We start from the raw sequence: 16,708 nt of genomic DNA on the forward strand, positions 1-16,708 counted from the left end.
GAGAGAAGTTGCTCTGTAGTCTGAATACTTCTGTATCTTTTTCCAGACGGCAGCCGGGTGTACAGAGTGTTTTAGTATCCTCTGCGCTCTGCACAGACTCCTCGCCAATATGAAGCTTAGTAGCTGGGCACCAATGATTATGGACAGTTTTAATCATGCATGTATCTCACTGACAGACGGGTGCATAAGCAGATGCTTCCATCCATACAGGCCACTATGGGAGATTTTTATAAGAGTATGTTAGACATTTCTCTCCATCACAATCATGAAAGCATTAAATGAGGAATATCTTCAATAATCTTGTTCCATCAATCAGTTAATTAGACTTTCAGAGACCCTCAGAGGGTTACTGAAGCTGTTGTGGAGGCTCATGGTGGTCCAACACCACTCTAAATTTAAAAAGTCTGTCTGAAAGAAGTGGGATCAACAAAAAAGTGTTTATGTGCACGAATTAAAACAAAGATTGAATGGGTTGATTTGTAATTAGATTCACATAGAGCCCGTTTAGATCATGAATGCTACAAGCTGCTCAGTGCTTTCCCCTGAGGGCCCAGCACATCTGATACCGTGGAGCAACGGGCCATTATGAGCTTTCGAGCACAATGAAAACAATCTTAAAATCTATTGTAACCCTCACATTCAGCCCCCGGAGAGACATTTCAAGGCCGGAGATGTTGAGATCAAATTTACTAGTTTGAGTTATAGCACTGGTTTGGCCAAATTCTGCATTCATTTTTCACTTAACAGCACTGTGCAGATGGCTAAACAGAAAGGTTGGTGCGGTAGCTGAATTGACTGGCAACAAAGGCAAATATAAGGTTAAAGACTTATTTAAAATAAACTAAAGAAACATTTAACCAAAGAGTTATTATAAGAAACCCCACACATAAAGCCTCCGGGCAAGGACCTGACTCATTAATTCACTGTGAGAAATTTAAGGGCAACTATAATTTAAAGAAATGACACACATTACATTACATAAATCAAATGTGTTGTTACTCTACTACACTACTCTATGATAGCAACAATGTTTTTTGTTGTAACATTACAACAATTTACAATCGGTCTTCTGAATATCTGACCAAATCTGCCCGGTCAAAAATATACATTACGACAGTGAACGTGAACGATTTCACGATTTCTTTTTGGTGATTATAGAAAGTTGTGTCAATCAAATTTTCTAACAGCTGTCAAAGGTCAACAGCTGGTGACTTTCTCTAATAGGGCTTGTTTGATACACCCATTAGCCACAAACGCTACAATGGGAAAGTCTGATGTGAGCTTTTGACCATGACTGTATATCTTGATATACACCATATCAAGACCATTTATTCTTAAAGATCCCCTTCACACATCTACAAACATAAGGCATATACATACAAATCCTCTAATGTCTGTCTGACATGGTTATTACAGAAAGAAAAACATTAAAATCCTAAAAATGTGTACATGTTTGACTGCTGGACACAAGATGTTTCACACGTCACCAGTCCCTGCTCAGTGTTTGTGCACTGGAGGTTTCACATCACATTTGTGTGGATGCTGAAAATTGGACCAGGATTGTTCTCCAAACTATTTTTGATGCCCCAAGAAGATGAATCCGTCTGACTTTGGTGACCCTTAATTTAATCTAAAGTGTTTTAATTATATGTAAATCTTCCATTGAATCATATAACATACATTTACGTGTATGTGTTTATCTATTTATAAAGTTAGGTGGAACTTCTTCATAAACATAATGTGTTTATTCAAGTGTTTATTATTCAAATATTAAAGATAATGCATTTCAGACATCATCATAGAAAAAACTAGACAAAATTAAATGTAACTCTTCACACTGAGAGTGTGTGACAACAAAATATGGAAAATGTATACCATCAAAATCAGTCAGTGTTGTGACGTAATCTTTTTTTAGTGTAACGCCACCAGCAAGATGATATCTGTGGTTTTGAAATGTCTCAAAAGCTCCTGGATGCAGTCATGTTCCCCTCAGGATGACTTGTTATCATTATGGCGACCTCCTGCTCCTCCACCACCACCATCATCAGGTCAACTATGTAATGCTAATTAGTCAATGGTAGCATGCTATCATGCTGTAATAAGATGGTGAAGATGATATGAATTATCCCTCATCATGTAGCATTATCATTGTATGCATGTTAGCATGCTGATGTTAGCTTTTTGTTAGCGTTTTCACTGTAGACTCTCAATCTCTAAAGCCTAAATATGGAATATATGGTGCACATGTTTTTATTATTCGTACGTAATCATTATGTGATCAGTTTTGTCTCCATGTGCTCTCAGTAGGAAAGAAAATAAAGTATTTTTGGGATTTATTTCTCTTGAGCGTGGATCCCTTTTGTGTTTTTCTTTTATGCATGTATGTGTTGTACGTGTTCACTCTTTGTTGTGTTTTCGCTTCATTTAGCTGACAGGGTGAATCTGTATGTGTGGCAGCCATCAAGCTACCTGCTCCTGTGTGTTCTGGGGTTGACTTGTTCAACATCCATGTAGAAATGAAGGGTTTTGTTTGTTTGGGCAGGAAAGCTCTGTCTATTGTGAGATTAGTCTCCCTCTGTCTGTCTATTGTGATGTTACACAAGAATGCGGAGGATGCTTTTGTTAATTTCTTTGTCGAATGTTTTTTTCTGTGACATAGTAGAATATGGTGAGGACCATTGTTTTATAGAAGAAGTTCTAGATTATTATTGTTCCAGGGAAGGTTTGAAGAGTTTCCATACAACTGGATGTACACAATATTGTATTGTGAAATCTGTAAATAGCAAACGCACAAAGTTATTCCAGAAAGTCTGATTTGATTTACGGCAAAACAGCTTCTACAAATCTAACAAGTAGAGTCAGATAGTCAGTTAATTAACGGACTCAAAATTAATTGGCAGCTATTGGATAATTTGATTACATCATTATTTTTCAATGACAAAAAATTATTTGTTGACGGCCTCTTAAATGATCCACTTTTTACACCACTGCTTAACCACAAAGACATCACCTTGGAATTGTTAATGATAATTTTTCAACATTTTCTGACACTTCAAAGAGTAAATGATTCACTGATTCATGAAAAGAACAATTACCAGTTTAATCAGTAATGAAACAAAATCAATATCAGCTGCAGCCCTACATTTAAGCTTGAGGGACACTGGAGCTATGGGACAAGTTGATGCATGAGCAGTGATTTAAGGCCTTCGTGAAAGTAATGGAGTTGTTTCTCAGATTTAAACCGAAGGTAAATGAGGTTCTGACAATTGGACTCTCCGGTCTCTTCAATCTAACAGACCCAGATTTTGTGTCCTGTGAAAGAAGGATAGGTGCGACTGAAGCACCAATTTCTTACAGTGGTGTGAAGAACTTGGAGAGGTGCAAAAAAACAAAACAAAACAAAAAACATGTACCTGTGCCATACATGAGGTTAGGATTACGTTCAGATTAAAGTTCTGTCCAGAAGTCACAACATAGCGACAGGAGAGCACTGAGAGCGTCACTTCCTCCCCAGAGAGATCATTTTAGGACACTGGGGTCAATCTGAGCTGACTTTTGGCCGGCCAGAAGGTACCTGCAGATCAGAAATTGATGACCCTTGGCAGTAAAGTTAAGGCTGGTCAGACTGTAGAAACCAACCAGAAGATCTTGTCCCCTCCCTTCACGACCCCCTCCAAAGCCTTTCCTCCAGAACACATGAACACACTCGTCAGTGTCCTTGCCAGCCGTGTCCAACTACCTCATGTCTACATACAAAACACATGGCTGTTGTTGGTACTCAGTCCTGTCAAGCCAGTATGTTAGTATTTGGAAATGTGGCTGTACTTTCACTGACGTTCTTGTGCGACTAGCTCGCTTAGCTTTAGCAATATGTCCACTCAGAGGTGAAGAGAAAAGTCTCTGACTGAACCTTATGGAAGATTCTGGTGCTGGCAATGAGAAGGCAGAGTGCACGTAGGCACGTAGGCAGGCAGGTGCATTTCATTTGATCTAAATGACACAGTTGGACAAAGGCCTGCGACATCCACAGGCTCTGGGTATTTTCTTTCTTTTTCTCATTCAGGATGTGAAGAGATTTCCTTCAAATATGACTTAAAATGCTTCTGAAATAACGTACCAACCCGAGCTTTAACCATCTATACATTTGGTATCCGCATGGCTGCAGATGTATGTGAGATTTGATTTCATCATTTTCATATAAACATGTCCCTGTATGGAGACAGCTCATGTCGTATAAACAGAACCACATGAATGTCCGCGTCCATTTTTTCGACTACGGTTCAATCCCGTTTCCAATTTTTACCTCTACCCCTAGTTTTTGACTGCCCCCTTGCCCGTCAGATCAGACTTACAAGGGGCAGTGGTTGAATCTCCCCTCATGTAATTGGACAACCCTTCAATACCCTTTTACGCACTCAGTTGTTCTTAACACGCCTTCATTACCTGAACACATCAAAATGTGGGACTGTCATACCAAGACATCGGCCCATGTAGCCCTAACACTTCAGCCCAATCTCTATCCCAGTAAGAATTTGGGACATCCTACCCCGAGCATGAACGGGGCAAAATGTAAGTGTACGACTAAGCAGTAGGTGCAACAGGTAAACTGGGATTGGGCCTATATCTGACCCATAAAGGGGCACGAGAGTTTGCAAGAATTTGTGTTTTAACTTTAAGGGAAAACTTACACTTGGAGATATCCCAAAGTATATCCTCATCCTTTTTAAAAAACAAACAAGACAAACAAAAAATTAAGACCCGTCTGATCTTTTCAACTCCTCTGAACCAGTTTGCGACAGTCTTGGTGGCTCTACACTTGGTTCGCCCTTTGGAGCCTCTGCTGCTCGGTTTGTACCTTGTTACGGACGTCCACTGAGTGTTATTCTGGTGCAGGAAAGTGAGTGATTCACAGTATTTTGCAAGTGATGCACGAATCTGATACACAAGATAGGTGTCCTTGGCACGCTGTATCAGCAGATGAGGTATCTGAATGGGTATCAAGAGAGAAAAAACATTGAATAACTATCTTAGTGATTAGTGATGAGACATCCGTGAGCGATCTGATTCTTTTAATACAAACAAAGGGAACCGAGAGCCATTCTTTTTAAAATTGCGCCCTCAATCCCCCTTTACATGAATGTGATTTTAGCTTCAATCGCATTCAAAACAAAGGAACTATATTCATATAACACATTTCTAACAGAGGGTAAATTCAAAGTAGAAACTTCACTAACAAAGCAGAGATATATTATTACACCTTGTGTAATGTTTACAATACCGATATCATGTGAGGTCTGGCAACACGAGTAATTTAGCCCAGTCCACACATGCAAAAGGAAAATATATTGATGGGATGTGATCCAGATCTTACCAATTCATTATGATCATTTGGCACATAGACTAGTAACCCCTAAAATAAAATAAAAAACAATGAACCTTTCTTTTGAAATTCCCATCACTGGTAAAAATGTTTATCGATGCATGCGCTCTAATACATGTTCCCTGCCAGATATGAAGTCTCTGAAAGGGTTTATCATGTGAGGGACAGTTGCATTATATACCAAAACACATTATGTCGCTATCAACACAATATGGTATTTCCTGGTCTAGCTTTTGCTCATTTATGGCTTTATTTCTGGTCATTAGTTATCCAGTTATTATGCTGGATAATCCTGGTGTTAGCAGGCGGATTTGCACAAATGAACCTCTGCTGCACTTGGAATGAACTTGTGCACAATTTAGCCTTTCATCTGTTTGTACACCTGTCAGATATTCTTATATTTTACACTCTCGTGTGAAATGTGTCCTCGTCATGAAATAAACACCACCACACGGGTTTAATTTGTCTGCAGTAGTGACCTTATTCATTGCATTGTTTTACTAGTATCATGTTCCTGCAGGGACTGGCACCTCTGCAGTGATGCTCCCATTTGTTGTGCAGAAACGTGGTGTATGATTACTCTGGTTCTTTAGAGCAACCCCTACAAGACACAATGCACGCCAGCTCTTCTGGAGCTCGACATTGTGCCATTGTGCCCGGTTTTTTTTTTCTCTCTGGTCCTTTGTGTTTTATTTACAACATTCTCTCTTTCTCTTCTCTCATCCTACATTACCCAGATCCACCGAGAGTCGGCCCCTCTTTCATTGGCCTGTCTCCACTTTCCCTCTCAGCTATCGCCGTCTGGTGGGATCTGCGCACAAAGAGCGCGCAGCCAATCACAGACACCCTCTGATAAATCTCGACCAATGCCCGCCACTCTCTTATTTACATAGAGACGAGGCGAGCCAATCCGGAGTCAGCACAGGAGAGGATTTTGACCCCTCTACCCAATGGCTGTGGGAGGTATAGAGTTTTGGGGAGTGCATATAATCAACATATTATCGAAGGTGCTTAGATATTGATCCTGTATTTCGAGGTAGTTCAAATTCGCCTCTCTTGGACCTTCGGGTTTGACCTTAATTTTTTTCCCAGCCTGGTGGAGAATAAATCACGCGTAAAATGCCGAAGAGAAAGGTGAGTGTCGTTTTGTGCCATCAGGCTCACTTCACTGTAGTTTTTCTGCTCTTGCATTTGAGGAAAATAGCGGTGCGCGATTTCTGTCGAGGCAGGTGAGGTGATGCCAAAGTTTGGGGAAGCGTCTTTCCGTCCGCAGTCTCTCAGGTGTATTTTAACGCGTCCTCGCCTGTATGTGAGACGTTCCTTCAGTACTATTTTTTCATTTTTACACCATACATGTGCCTGTGTTCATCTCAATGGCCGTTCTTGTGGTCGTTTTATATGCCACTTCCCTCTCCACTGTGCGCACTGGTGAATGTCAGACGGACCCGCCGGATGGATGGATGCGTAAATCCCGTAGGAGATGTGCGCGATGATAATTTCTTCTGGGCGCTTTTTTTCCGCGCATGTATGAGACTTATTGATTCCTGATTAATGTTGCGATCTTAACCGTGAAAAAAAAAAAAAAAAAAAAAAAATCACCACCACCACCTTGTGTCAGTTCGGTCCTCCAGTGGTGATGAACAGACGCCAAGCCGATTGAACGGACCCCATATCCAGATGGGAGAGAAAAGGAATAAAGAAAGAGGGGATCAGAGACAATCACCGCTGTGTTAAAAGAGGCCGTGACACTATCTAAACAGCGGTGCACGACGAGCTCCAGCGCATTGTATCAGCGCATACATGGAAATGGGGCTTTTCTACCATCCAAAAAACTGCCATTGTCTGCGCAGATTCGCCTTTGAGGACAGAGAATGGGGAGGCCTCTAGGGGCGGAGGTCGCCCACATGCAAATGATGCGAATGCCAACCTGCAGGCTAAACCAACATTTTTTTTTTTTTTTTTTTCTTTGCATGGTGGGGGCGGACTCTCCTGTGCACCGTCCTCACCTACCTGCAGCCCCGATGTGTTCATGATATGGGCTGATAAATGCAGGCTGACAGCCCCTCACGGTGCGTTACAGCCGGTGTGTAAATGAATCCTAAATGAATTGTTTATATTCCATTATTCTGTGGGGAGCTCTCACTTATTGGCGTGTAAACAAGATGCCTCCATTAAAAAATGTTGAGCCACCAGGGAGATGATGTGGAATTGAAATAGGTAGTGTAATTAGGCAATTACGCAGCTTCAAGCAGGAAGAAAAAAGACTTAGATTAAAAAATTTGGATTTGATTATGCGAAATATTACAGCCATCCATTGTTTTAAAATTATTTTAAGCATTTAGATTTATTTAGAATACAAAACAGATTTATTTATTAATACAAATATTCTAGTAGGCTGAAGTATAGAGAACTTATGTTTGATATTTCTATTATGCAGTTTTTTTACAAAACTTATGTAAAAGATTGTCACCGATAATTATTTTCATCAACTGATCTGCTGATTATTTTCCTGACTTATTGCTTATTTGGTCTATGAAATGTCAGAAGAAAAAAAAAAGTCCATCTTTGTGTCCAAAATCCAAGGTGATGTTTCGTAAAATTCAATTACTATCTTAAAAGAAAGAAGAAAACTAGCGAATGTTCATCAAAGAGAAGTGGAACCAGTTAATTTTCAGCATTTTTATCAATGAAGGGATTTAAACGATCATAAAAATAGTTACAGATTAATTTTCTATTAATAATCTAACCACTGACTCATCATTTAGCTCTAGTTACACATTTATTACACTTTTATTAGTAAGTGGGACTTTCCTCTGTAGAAAAGGAGCCTCCTACACGTGGTGAACTCAGGTTGGGGGGCAGAGGGGGAGCTGGCCCACCCTGGTGCCCCATGTTCGAAAAAAGTGCCCTGCTGGATGCCCCAGTGGTAGGTAAAACATGATGAAGAGCCTCTTGGATGCCCTTCCATTGGACAAAACGTGGCCTTAAGTTTCACTATAAATGTATCACAACTTTCTGCGCGCTGGTGTCCCATCACATACAGCTGGCGCCAACTCTGCCAACTTTTTTTTTATGTCAATTTCTAACCTTTTGACCTTTTTCCAAAGCTATACTGCTTAATTATTTGCATTATATTCCTCTATTACTCCCCTTATTGCTCCACAGAAAGGACAATATGCACAACTGAACAGAGAAAACCCCAGTGACTTTTTTAAAAAAGGTCCATTTATTAGTCATTTTACAACACCAGAAATTGAGTTTAAGTCTCTTTATGCTACGTAAAAAAAATTACTGATTTTAAATATAGAAAACTATTTTACATAGTGGCGTCAGGACGGATGAAGGAGTCTAACAGCCTGAGGAAAACAAGCTGCTCCATAGTCTGATAGGAGCGACTCTGATGATGGACAATCAAAACAGACAGAAATCTAAATTCTGTTAATGTCTGAACTTAAAATGGGTCACGTGTTTGAGTATGTGTTCTGTACTTGAACACTTGTTTATAGTCTCTTCACTCCTTGTTGCATTTCCTACAGTCTCCAGAGGGTCCCGAGGGCAAGGAGGCCTCCAAAGTCACAAAACAAGAGGTAAATGTTTCGACTGTGTTCGTGTGCTGTGTGCAGGCGTGTGTTTGCGTGCTGTGATTTTTTTTTTTTTGTACTGAGAGATTGTGTGTGTGTGTGTGTGTGTGTGTGTGTGTGTGTGTGTGTGATGTGAGTGAGAATAGACACATGACAGGTTAATGAGTAGGGGCACTTGTAGCAGTCACCAAGCAGATCAGGTCAAGATCAGCCCACAAAGGTACAACTGATATCTGTCTGCCTCTCTCTCTCTCTCTGTCACCGCCTCTCTCTCTCTCTCTCTCTCATTGATCATCCCTTGCTCCGGTAGCCCACCAGAAGGTCGGAGAGACTGTCAGCGGTGAGTTTCGTTCTCCCCTCCCTGTCTTCACCTCTGTCACTGTCCTCTTCTTCCTCTCCCTGCCGTCCCGCCTCAGTCTCGTGGGGATAGTAAAGTGTCGTATTACCAAGGCTCAGAGTTAAAAGTTTATGGATTTGATCAAGACGACATCAAACGCCGTAAACTTGCTCTCTGAGGGTCCGAGTCTGACTTGGTATGCATGTCTTTTTCTCTGTTGTCTTTGTCCTTCGATGGTCTGGTCTGTTGCAACACCTTGTTGATGTGCAGGGCTGCATGATTAAAATGTATTTAACATTCCAACAAACAGGTGGAATAAATTAAATCAGGAACAGAAATGCAATTAATTTGATTTCCTAGATATTCAATAAACCAAAACTTTTCATGGAAAATAGCCAAATTCCAGCACATACATCATTAGGTTGCCTTTTTTTTACGAGTTCATGCAGCTCTGCCTCACAGGCCCTGTGATTTTATCTGTCGTACTTTGCATGTTGGACCCACTCATACTGGGTCTTTGCATGTGTTCGTACATTTGCATGTGCACTGTATAAGAATAGCTTGACATTTTCGGAAATATCCTTATTCTCTTACTTCCTGAAACGTAGATGAGAAGATCGCTACCACTCTTATGTCTGTACGCTAGCTTTGACGCTAGCAGCTAATTAGTCCACGTTCAAGCTCCAAATGAAGAGCGCAGGGCTTTGAAGCCAATTTGACGTAGTGGCAAAACTGTGTAACTACAACGTCACGTGATGCACGCTGGACCAGAAACACTTTTTCCCGTAAGCTTACATTTTGGAGGAACGGTTGCAAAACTATATATAAAAAAAACAAATTTCTGAGCATCACAATGACTCGTTTCACTATCAGAATTTGATCAGTTTGGTCTCGTACCACTTGGAAAATGTGGAAGACCCCATTAATGATTACATTATTTTATTCTCATTTAAGTTAGCAAAGAGCTAAACTTGAAGTTGGCGCACACGCTGTATCCAGCTCTCATTATACATCCATGGGAGAGTCCAAGAATTAGTTACGTAGGGGTGGGGAAAAACCAAATTCTTAGGTGCATCACAAATTCTCTCTTGAACGATTATGTCTTGATGCAGAAAAGTCAGTAATCGGAAATTTAAAACCCGATCCTCGACATAATGGTTGTCTGAAACCTCTGAAAGCTAAGCTAACTGTCTGTTAGCTGTGACCGCGGTAAGAAGAAGAAAGAGAAAAAGGGTATTTCCCAAAATGTCAAACTTCTGTGACACTTTAAAGTGAAAGCACTTAGCATTACTTTTAGCATTACTCTGGTTTAATATCACCTTATCTTTGTGGTTCCTTCATTCCTTTAGCGGTTAACCTTAATAAGACTTTTTTCTTGCAGTAAACCAACACTGCTTGGACTGCATGAACACATGACTGCAGTCATTTTATTAAGTCGAAAAATGTCTCGGTAATTCTTGCATGTCATTTTAAACGATACGCCAAAGTACCTTCAGTGTAACAACAATTTATGTCTTTCATCTATCTTCTTGTGTGCAGTGTCACTGATTACCAAAGCATAGCAGAGATATTCTGAGAAGGAATCACATGATTTAAGTTTGTCACGGCGGCGGTTAGGGTTAGCTCGTGGCTTTAGGGTTTGTGTAGTCCACGCCGAGCAGCCTGGAAAAAAGCTCTGCAGCGAACTTGATTGCACCGAGTGGCCAGAATTCAACTCCCATCTGATATAGCCATTGTACGGTGGTCTGAGGTCAGTCCGCTCTGAGAAGAGGCAGATATTTAAAACTACTTAGCACAGGATCAGATTGCTTAGGAAATACAGTACAAGTACTTGGTTATTAATAATATTTACAGTGGAAGCCAGTACAGACTATTCCAGGCCTCCACGTGTCCTGTGTGAGTCCTAGTGAAGCGCTTGTGGCTAAAAAAAAAAGTATTTTAAACAGTTCAGAGATGGCTCTGTCGTGTAGAGATGAGGGGGGAACAAAAAATTAATTAATATTCCTCCAAAAAAACTATGCACTGTGTGGTCGGTCAGTCCTAACTGATTTCTGCATAATTTCCAGAAGCCTGCTCCTCCGAGGGCTGAGGTCAAGCCCAAGAAGGCCATCGTCAAGGTAAAGTAGAAACACACACACACACACACACACACACACACACAACTACACCTACAATAACTTATTTATATCCCCATGATATGTCTCAGGCTCTCGGTTGCCCCTGACTACGAGTTCATGCGCACGGACAAGGCCGGTGGATGTGAAAAACACAGCAGCCCATGAAAACACACCTTACAGCTACAGCTGCAGCGTCCAAAAACATATATATTAGTATTTGTTTAAGATTCAAGGTATCGGTTAAGTTGTTTGCAACAAAAACATTCTCTAGTTTAAACTCTATTTTTATTACTTTGGGGAAATGATGATGATCTGCAGCATATTTAACATTTTTATCCTCCCATTCTTTAATGAGAAGCATATGGTGAACATTATTATTTTGCAGAAGGGAACAGAGGGAGGAAAAATGCATCCTCGTGAGAATATTAAAGGTGCAATATGTAAAAAAAAATTGGCCAGCTGTTGTAGTCATACTCAACACAAATATGTGTCAGCATATCACCAGAGCCACCGCTAACTGCTGCTAACTGTAGCTAGTTAGCTTGGTTAGCTGTGCATCTATTGGTCCGGGAGCTCAGAGCAATAGCAGAGTGTTGGTGTTTACAACGTAAGCACAGGAGCTTTGGACCGGGACGGGCTAGGGCTAGCTGGTTAGCATGCTAACTTCAGTAGATATCTCTGCAACACAGTACATGCAGCAGACATCATAATATTATAATTTTAGTTCATTTTTCGGATGCTTTCGGTTGAAATTCTTACACATTGCATCTTTAAATTAAACCTGGTTCACCTGATACACTCTCTCTCTATGTTCTTGTCATTTCTTTCCACGCAGAAGGTGGCAGACGATAAGGGGCTGAAGGCGAAGAAGGGCGGCCCCAAGGGGAAGAAGGATGACGGCCCCGCCCAGAACGGAGAGACCAAGACCAATGAGGTATGACGAGGGAAAACTGAAAAAAAAAAAAATCATGTTGATGCACATTCAGCCAGAGACGGACAGAAAAATAACCATCTTCATTCCCTTGTTATGTCAATCTGTGTATAAACATACAACACCCATATTCCTCCATAATCGCACTGCTTGCTATAACAAATACACACATCTTTCACTCACAACAATGTATGCTGACACACACACACACACACACACACACAGATCTACGTGTCTCGTCCGTCTGTCAGTGTGTCCTCCATCAGAAACACGGCTCCCTCCTTGATGTCAGTGAGAGGGCAGAGTGAGACAGTCAGAGTTAAGGGTATGCTCCAGTGTTTCTAATCGAGTGCGTGTGTTGTGGCCGCTAACTTATTGCTTTTACAGAAATTGCATGTTAATTGAGTTAACATTTACCCAGAGTGCTTTGGTGTGCTGTGGTGTGTTTTTGAGAGAGAGAGAGAGAGAGAGAGAGAGAGAGAGAGAGCGACAGCGACGAAAGAGAAGAAATGAGGATGTCTGGCGTTTTTTGTTTTTTTTTGACGCGGTGTGCAGTGAAGTGGGCCAAGGACAACTTTTTTACACATCAGCAGGAGGGTTCGCTGCTCACACAGCTGTGATGTGAAATGTGATTGGCTCAATGTGTTCTGACAGCCGGCTCCACCAGTGGTCAGGGCCCAGGAAAATAGACAGGAGACGTTTGCTCCGGTGCGATCACGCCATCCGGATTAGATCGTTGAGCTTGTTGAGGAGTTGTGAGTTTAAGTGAGCATCTTTTCTGAGCTTATTTTCATGATTAATCGATTAGTTGATTAATTGATTCGTCTATAAAATGTCAAAAAACCCAAATCCTCTTCATTTATTATATTAGATTTCAAAGAAAAGAAGCAAATTATTACATTTAAGAAGCCGCATTCAGCAAAAGTTTCACAATTTTGCTTGAAAAACTATGGAAATGATTAATCGCTTATTAGAAATACTTAATTAAGTATTAAGATTAATTTTCTTTCCATCGACTAATCAATTCATCGCCTAATCCTGCAGCTCTAGTATTAAATCTGGGCCATGGAGGTACAACAATCTGTATTTTAAGTTCTGTTAAATTAGCAAATAATGTGAATGCTTAAACTTTAGGCAGATTAACAGTCACTGATAATCACTTGAGCTCGCAGCTTGAAGCCGAGTGGTCACATTTTAGCGCTCAAAACTCATTACCGCCCGCCTCACCTCGGCTTTGTACGCAGATTTCAAAGAAAAAATACCAAAATCACAAAACCATATTTTCTCACCCCGGTGGAATCCCCCCGACAGTGTTGGTTTTATTTGCTGAGATTTGAAGAAATCCATTTCTGACATTTCACTGCAATGGAGGTGAATGACATTTAGTTTGTTCTGCTCACAGCATTAAAAAAAAGAAAAAGAAAAACGACATTTGAAAAACTCAATAGTTGCCTGTCTTCGGAAAACACACTACCAGATAAGAGTTATCACTGGAAATACTTCACACCAGAGAAATTAATTGACACATGTTTTCTTGCTTTTCTGAGTTGGAAATCCTAAAAAAAAAAACCATTAAAATATTCCATTTTAACCTAAACTGTACCTGTAACTGTAAATATGTTTGAAGAAAAGAAATAGGCTAAAGTGTTGGGAAATGTACTTAGTTAGATGAAAAGGTCGATACTACTCTCATCGATGTTGCGCCAAATGTGAAGCTAGAACCAAAAATGCAACGCTAGCTTAGCATAAAGTCTGGAAACGATTGAAACAGCTAGCCCCAAGCCCGGCTCTGTTATCGGGTCACGTGTTTCTCACACAAACAAGATTTAACTGGTTAGTTTAGTTTAAGTAGAACGTCAGAGTTTGGCAGATGTTTTTATTTATTCACCGGAGCATGCAGACATGAGAGCTTTATCAATCTTCTCATCTAACTCATGGCAAGAAATTGAAATCAGAAAATGTGCTAGTTGGAGCCATCGAGCTATAAACCAAAAGCAGCCATCTCATTGGCACGTTCATCCAGCTCGTCTGTAATCTTTCACCTGGACAAGGCCGATTTCGTTAACTACAGAATGAATTATGTGTTGACCTTTGACCACCTGCTGCGTGATTGATCAGCATCACCTGTATCCTCGTGTAACTCTTCCCCTCTCCTCGTCCCTGCAGGTAACTGAAGCGGCGGAGGAGGCGACCGAGGAGAAGGCGTAAAGACCGGGGCGCGTCCACCGACTCGTCCCCCTCTGACTCCATGGCAGCAAAGCATCTTTTTTTACTGACGATTTTTGTACCATGCTGAATTTTTTTTAGACTTGTGATAGTAGAGACGGACAACCAGCAGCCCCCGATACGTTCACAATCCTTACAGCTCCTCTACCTGCAGTATGTTTTTGCTTCGATTCTCCTCCCTCCTCCATTCGGTGTCACCACACGCCTCTCAGAAAAAACGCAGCGAGAAGACAGAATGAAGTGTTTTTATCAGACGGCTGCAGATGTTCTTCATCTCGCCTGAAGGGGGCCGTAAACACGACTGTTATGATCTCTGAAAACCAGCTCTGCCTATATTTGTAGTCTTCTACATATACGACGATCATTATTATTATTATTGGCACTCTGACTACTTTCCCCCCTGACGGTTACGGTGAGGATTTGAGGATGTGTAACAGCAGTTTGGATGCTATGAGATTACAAGAAGTTTTATAGTCGCCATGGAGAACATCTGCAGCGTTTTTAAAAAAAAAAATAAAAAAGACATTAGTTTTTAGAATCACTACTACTGTGTTTCACATAGCTCCTTTTGTAAATGTGTGTGCTGGAGCGAATGTGTTTGTGGGTCTCTGTGTTTGACTTAGTTCACTTTGTCCCCCCCCCCCCACCCCCGCCCCCACCCCATCCTTTATTTTTTTATTTTAATTATTTTTTTTTCCCACCCTCTGAACGCCTTGTCCTGCAGCAGAGTGACATAGCAATAATGAGTGGTGCTTCTGTTTCTAGATGGCTCTATTGGCTTTGGGCTCTCTGGCCTTCTTTGAGTTTCATCCTGTTGGGAGAATATTTTGAAATAAAAGAAAAAGTAGATGTCACACATGGGAGTTTGTCTGTTTTTTTTTCCTGTCTCTTCTCTTATTGGTGTATAAAATAACTATAAAATAATTATGTATACCATTCATTGTGTCTGCATTTTCTCATCTTTTGTTATAGAAGACATACTGTAATTGTATGCCTGCTTTTTTGTATAGGTTGGAAAACTCAGGTAATCTGTGTAAAGCTCTATGAGACACGTGTCTGCATGTGTCCTGCTCTTTATGTGTTCGAGAGCTCCTGTTCATGTTTAGAGTTACTTTTTAAACCAACACAAAGCCAGCACTGTGCTTTGTGTGTGTGTGTGTGTGTGTGTGTGTGAGGTCGCCAGTGGCACGTGGCTGTGTTAAATACAACTGCTGTGTCAGGAAGTGAAAGGTCAGCATTTGCCAGAGTGGTGGGAACGATGAACCCGTACGGTCTCTTCATTGAGGGACGAGCCGTCATTCACACTCGTGGACCAATGATGTGGAGTTCACTCAGGTTTTAAGCACGTGAAGGTGTCGAGTAATGATGTTTGAACACCGCAGATACTGGAGAAGGTTGATTAATGAAAGTGTTGGCAGGAGCTGACGTGGTCAACAAGATGATGCCTCTTAACAGAGAGTACAAGCAGGAAACATGTGGACAGTGGTGATAAAATAAACGGAAATCTTTTTGTTTTTCTGTTAAGATTCTACCTTTTAACCTTGGAGGGACCAAACGTTTTCCCCTTGGAGGGCCAGAACTGAAACTTAACCCATAAGACCCATTTAAGGACATTTAAATTAGGACATCTAAAGATTTTAGGACATTTAAAGTGTTTGTTACAAGCGTGTCACCATGGGTCCCTATGGGTTAATGTTAGGCCACAGACCAACAGCAAATAAATTCATAATAATATATAAAATACTCAATTTTACTGCATTGTATTTTTAAAATGCAAAATAGTGTTATGATCCCAGGTTCCCTTAATTGACTGAATTCCTCCGAAAAGTCTCTCTGCCTGCCAAAAAAATTATAAATGATTAATAATTAGGGAATTAACCTTTTATATCATTATGTTTTTGTGAGAAACATCTGTCGGGCCACATCTAACCTTATGGTGTGCCAACTTTGGCCTGAGGGCCTCACTTTGGGCAGCCCTGTTTTAACCCGTACACCAAACCACTTGATCCAGACTAAATCTGCACAGGTCCAACATAGAAAGTATGATATGATAATAAAAAGTCTCTGTGCAAACATGCAGACCTCAGGAGCACAAGCTAAGACTTAAGTTGCAACAGGTGCATTAAAGGGGCTCTA

General features: G+C 40.8%; 1 protein-coding gene across 3 annotated transcripts; it reads left to right on the forward strand.

Annotated features, from left to right (window-relative positions):
* The first annotated feature begins 6,409 nt into the window (after window positions 1-6,409).
* Window positions 6,410-15,220, forward strand: hmgn3 (high mobility group nucleosomal binding domain 3). Of its 3 annotated transcripts, none has more exons than XM_073493149.1 (6): window positions 6,410-6,514; window positions 8,917-8,967; window positions 9,272-9,301; window positions 11,365-11,415; window positions 12,251-12,349; window positions 14,513-15,220. In XM_073493149.1, the coding sequence occupies exons 1-6, from the start codon at window positions 6,500-6,502 to the stop codon at window positions 14,552-14,554; spliced, it is 288 nt and encodes a 95-aa protein (XP_073349250.1). In that variant the 5' UTR covers window positions 6,410-6,499; the 3' UTR covers window positions 14,555-15,220. The 3 variants fall into 3 exon arrangements, with proteins under 3 accessions (XP_073349250.1, XP_073349252.1, XP_073349251.1); XM_073493151.1 differs by having other exon boundaries at window positions 12,254-12,349; XM_073493150.1 differs by having other exon boundaries at window positions 11,368-11,415.
* Window positions 15,221-16,708: the final 1,488 nt, after the last annotated feature.

This window comes from Pagrus major, chromosome 22 (genome assembly GCF_040436345.1).
Source record: "Pagrus major chromosome 22, Pma_NU_1.0".
NCBI classification, from domain to species: domain Eukaryota; kingdom Metazoa; phylum Chordata; class Actinopteri; order Spariformes; family Sparidae; genus Pagrus; species Pagrus major.

Coding starts and splice junctions, on each gene's coding strand:
- hmgn3 (XM_073493149.1), top strand. Junction 9,302..11,364: donor GGTCGGAGAGACTGTCAGCG/GTGAGTTTCGTT, acceptor CATAATTTCCAG/AAGCCTGCTCCTCCGAGGGC. Junction 11,416..12,250: donor CCAAGAAGGCCATCGTCAAG/GTAAAGTAGAAA, acceptor CTTTCCACGCAG/AAGGTGGCAGACGATAAGGG.